Source organism: Penaeus japonicus, unplaced genomic scaffold, assembly GCF_977035675.1.
Source record: "Penaeus japonicus unplaced genomic scaffold, GWHDUDI00000001_assembly GWHDUDI00000014, whole genome shotgun sequence".
NCBI classification, from domain to species: Eukaryota; Metazoa; Arthropoda; class Malacostraca; order Decapoda; family Penaeidae; genus Penaeus; species Penaeus japonicus.
In genome coordinates, this window is record NW_028234416.1 from 14,034,888 (window position 1) to 14,039,887 (window position 5,000).

At 44.4% G+C, this 5,000-nt stretch overlaps 1 protein-coding gene across 2 annotated transcripts in view; it reads left to right on the forward strand.

Moving 5' to 3' along the window:
• Positions 1-5,000, forward strand: part of LOC122254729 (uncharacterized) — a 172,745-nt gene that overhangs the window by 158,310 nt on the left and 9,435 nt on the right. For both annotated transcript variants that reach the window (XM_086543965.1, XM_086543966.1), the window contains exons 6-10: positions 469-566; positions 2,921-3,089; positions 3,782-3,952; positions 4,316-4,503; positions 4,614-4,793. In XM_086543965.1, the coding sequence (XP_086400091.1) occupies positions 469-566; positions 2,921-3,089; positions 3,782-3,952; positions 4,316-4,503; positions 4,614-4,793 (806 nt within the window). The remainder of the gene's footprint in view (positions 1-468; positions 567-2,920; positions 3,090-3,781; positions 3,953-4,315; positions 4,504-4,613; positions 4,794-5,000) is intronic.

Below are 5,000 nucleotides of genomic sequence, written 5' to 3' on the forward strand. Positions count from 1 at the left end.
CGGTCTAAATTATGCTCTTAGAAATCATTGCTTCTTTAATCTTTGATATATATCGGTGAGCGAATGACATTTTAGCTAGCTGATAATTTTGTTTTCAATAAAATATTTCATACAAAAGATGGAAATAAAACGCATAGTCATTATACATTAATCAATTTTTCGCGCCTAAAATTTCAAAAGAGAAAATCCGTTTCACGAAGTTATTTTCACAGTGATATTTGAAATGCATGAGTTGTCTGTTTCTTGTTCGCTTTGTGTATACAAGAGGTGTTAGCACCGCAAGACATTCAATTTCTGTTGTTCCATATTCATTGGCTTTTGCATACAAAAGATTAAACGTATCGCATCCCTTTAGCACGAGGCACTAACCTTGCTAGTTGAAGGAGTGATTCATACTCTGTTTTGTATTTGACCGGTGTTCTTTTGAAGTAAATTGACTGAGATTATATTGACCTTCAACTTTTTCAGAATCAGCGCGGGTAGGGGGCGTGGTTAAGAGTATGGTGGGCGTGGCCGGACACGATGTTACACTCCCTTGTGCTCCAACTGGCAATCCGGACCCGCAGGTTAGTCGGTTATATATATATATATATATATATATATATATATATATATATATATATATATATATACTGTATATATATACACACACACAAACACACATGCACACATGCTTGTATATATGTGTGTGTGTGTGTGTGTGTGTGTGAACGTGTAAATATGTAAGTGTATGTGTGTTAGTGTGTGTATATACATATATATATATATATATATATATATATATATATATATATATATAGATAGATAGATAGATAGATAGATAGATAGATAGATAGATGGATACATATTCACACACATGCAGGAAAAGAGAGAGAGAGAGAGAGAGAGAGAGAGAGAGAGAGAGAGAGAGAGAGAGAGAGAGAGAGAGAGAGAGAGAGAGAGAGAGAGAGAGAGAGAGAGAGAGAGAGAGAGAAAGAGCGAGAGCGAGAGCAACAGCAATAGCAACAGCGAGAGAGAGAGAGAGAGAGAGAGAGAGAGAGAGAGAGAGAGAGAGAGAGAGAGAGAGAGAGAGAGAGAGAGAGAGAGAGAGAGAGAGAGAGAGAGAGCGAGAGCGAGAGCGAGAGCGAGAGCAACAGCGAGAGCGAGAGAGAGAGAGAGAGAGAGAGAGAGAGAGAGAGAGAGAGAGAGAGAGAGAGAGAGAGAGAGAGAGAGAGAGAGAGCGAGAGCGAGAGCAACAGCGAGAGCAACAGCGAGAGCAACAGCGAGAGCAACAGCGAGAGCGAGAGAGAGAGAGAGAGAGAGAGAGAGAGAGAGAGAGAGAGAGAGAGAGAGAGAGAGAGAGAGAGAGAGAGAGAGAGAGAGAGAGAGAGAGAGAGAGAGAGAGAGAGAGCGGAATCCATACAGGACGCAAATCCCAACAAAGAATGGGTTAATTAAGGTTCAGGAGCGAAAATAAAGTTTCGTGAAAGTTTGCTCCAGTTTGTGTCAAAAGTTGATGGAGCTCAGCAAAAGTTTGTTCAAAGCATACATAATGTGGCGGAGTATGTTCATTTACGTCCTTGCGAGCTGCCATCCTTGTGGTAAAGACCTTTTATTTTGGACGCAGCGTTAGATCACAGAGATAGAAAAAAAAGTTTACTCAAATATTGATTTTTCTAATGAAGGCTTTTTGGGTCTTCTGGGAAGTCGTGGATTAGTTGCAGGTATATATGTATATGTATATGTATATATATGTATATGTATATATACATCTCTCTCTCTCTCTCTCTCTCTCTCTCTCTCTCTCTCTCTCTCTCTCTCTCTCTCTCTCTATATATATATATATATATATATATATATATATATATATATATATATATATATATAAACACACACACATATATTTGTATTTATATATTCATAAATAGTTATATTTATGCTTACCATTTAGCCAGTCTTCTGAAAGCCTATGTCACCGTGCAACATCATCGCCAGGAGGCAGCTGCAGGTCGATCTGAATTGCACTATCACTTAATCAATCCCTCCCCCCCTTCCCTAATGCGGAAACAAAAACAAATAAATAAATAAATACAGAACAGAAGGAAAGAGGGAAAGGAGGAATCGCGTGTGCTTTGTCTTTCGCATGTCTACGCTCATTTGTTTTAGGCCTGTTCGACCGAGCGACGCCTTCCCTGCGTCATAACACATCAAAATTCCCTTTAAATATCGAGCCTTTCAAAACTTACCCAGGGAGTCCATGAATATGAAATGCCTTTGTAAAAGTTTTTGACGATTGTACTGAAGGTTATACAATCACCTTTGAACTGACATTTACTGACGCTGCGGCATCCGCTTCATAAACTTTTGATGATAATTTTGACCAAGTTAATTCAAGTCATCTGATGTAATTATCGACGACGAAATTAAACGGCATTTTTGTCATAAGCTTTATGACAGAGAAATGCCAGGTCGGCAGTATCAATCCCCGAATCAAAGGCTCCCGAAATGTCGAGCGCATCCGAATCACCCATTATTGATGCTCTTGCTTCGGCCGCTCGACCTCCGAACCACAAAAACGAAGCTTGACCTCATCTCGCGGCTTACATCAATGGTGTGTCAAAACCATATATGATTTATTGATTTACTTTCGACGGAAGTAGGAAGAGACACTTCAAAGAGAAAATTTAACTCACGCGATGCCGACACTCACGCGGCTCTCGGCTTCTGTTTCCGAGAGTCGGGGAGCGTTTGTTATTCCGCGTTTGTCATTTCCCCGACGCAAGACTAAGGGAGGGGGGGGCGGTTGAAAGAGAAATAGGAACACCTCTTGCGCTGTGAAGTTATCCAGTCTCATTTATAACTCCTTTCTCCAAGAAATATGAAATAAATAGCATTGTTCAAAGAGAATGCATTTGAGCAGCCCTCGTCGTCCCGTTCCCAGGTCTTGTGGAGCCGAGTGGACGGCCCGATGCCAGTCGGACGCGCCAGAGTGGGACGTGACTGGAGCCTCACCATCAGCGCCGTGTCCATCGGCGACCAGGGCGTGTACGTGTGCGAAGCCTCGAACGTCGCGGGCTCCGACAGCGCCAACACGTCGCTGGCGGTCGTGGGTGAGTATCGAACGCCTCTGCCAGACGTCGGTAGCTGCTGGCGATGTCCTTTCGACATCGTAAGTGATGAAAACTGAATAAAAACGTTAATGGGTTTTGCTGATAAGGCGGCACACATTAGTAAAAATCTTTATTATTTTTTCTAGTCTTTACAACTCATTTTTATCATCATTTTTTAGTTTATAAAACTATTCGATTTTTTTTATTATAATTTTGTTTACTCCATAAGAAAAGAGAAACTAAGCTGGTATATAAATAATCTTATGAAAAAGTGGGCGCATGCATACTTAAAGAGTTCCATATTACTTTTACAAACCGAGAAATGGATTCATAAATATATAAGTAAAGCCGCTGATAAATGGAAGAACATGGTAGTAATCTATATAAATAAAATGCAAGATATGAAAGACATGGGACTGTTTTTCACTCTTAAGATTGTTTTTAATTCTGTAAATAATTACTGCTGCAAAGTACATCAGCAGTAATGAAAATAAGAAAGGACCGTTTTTATTCGGTGATTTTAAGTGTAATGTAATGAAAATGACTTTGGAATTAATTATAAAAGGTAACGCATCAGTCCTTGAACTTTCTCATTGAAAAATAAGTAAAACATCACCGGTTCCATAGACTTACCTCAAATCATGGAAAATTTCCAAAAGTCCCTGCCACGTTCAATTCTCGGCCGCCCACAGAGCCCCCGCGAGTGAACGGCGGAGTACGCCCGCGGATCGCCGTCATCACGCCCACGCACGTACGCCAGATCAGCTGCCCAGTGACGGCCACGCCCAGCCCGGTCATCTTCTGGGTGCGGGAGAACCACGTGAGGGATGACCTCGATTACAACGATGACCCCACTTTGGATGGTGAGCGGGACTCACACTCACACCCGCACTCGCACGCGCACTCGCACTCGCACTCGCACTCGCACTCGCACTCGCACTCGCACTCACACTCACACCCATACTCACACCCATACTCACACTCACACACGCACGTACGCACGCGCGCGCGCACACACACACACACACACACACACACACACACACACACACACACACACACACACACACACACACACACACACACAGTCAAAATATTGTGCAATCATGCATATAGTATTCGTATAGACAAATCTGCACAGAAAAAGGTCTTCTATACACGGCGCATGTCAGCCAGAGGCATGAATCCATTACTGACGAGTTCTTCCCGCCTCTCCCTGTCGCCAGACCCCGCCCTCCTGGGCCTCCAGCAGCCCCTGCAGCACCTCCCGGAGATCCTGCTGGCGGGCTACGGCGGCGGGCCAGCCCTCGGGATGCCGCCCAGGGTGGACACCGACCCCCTGGTGGACGAGTCCTACAACCTCCATGTCACCACTTACCACGAAGGCCTGTGGGCGTGCATGGCCGCGAATGAGGTGAGCGCTCGCACGGATTTCTGGAATGTTCCCCCTTTGAACCCGTTCCGATATATGTCCATTGTATTTCTCTCTTTATTTATGGCGCGTCTTCTCCCTCGGAAATCCAGGTCGGCGGACTGATGCTCCCGGTGCACGTGGTGGGCGGGGGCGTGGCGCGCAATTCGGCGGGGATCGGGATCGTGGGCGTGGACGAGGTGGAGGCGCGGGCGGCCCTCCTCACGCCCGTGCTCGAGCTTGGACACCCGGCATCTGCTACGCCCTCGGCCGTCACGCTCAAGTGGAGATATGTGAGTATTTCACTCGCCAGCTTGAGTGAGACCCAGAAAGTTTTGACTTTACGTTCACTCTTTTGAAACCAATGGAAAGTTTAATAGTCCGGAAAATTTGGTTACTTTAAATTCAGGTTTTGTCTGCTCGGGTCCCTTACAATCGAGGACTTTGAATATTCAAGTCGTTCGCAAAGATACTGCACAGCCATATACATTCAGGTCCCC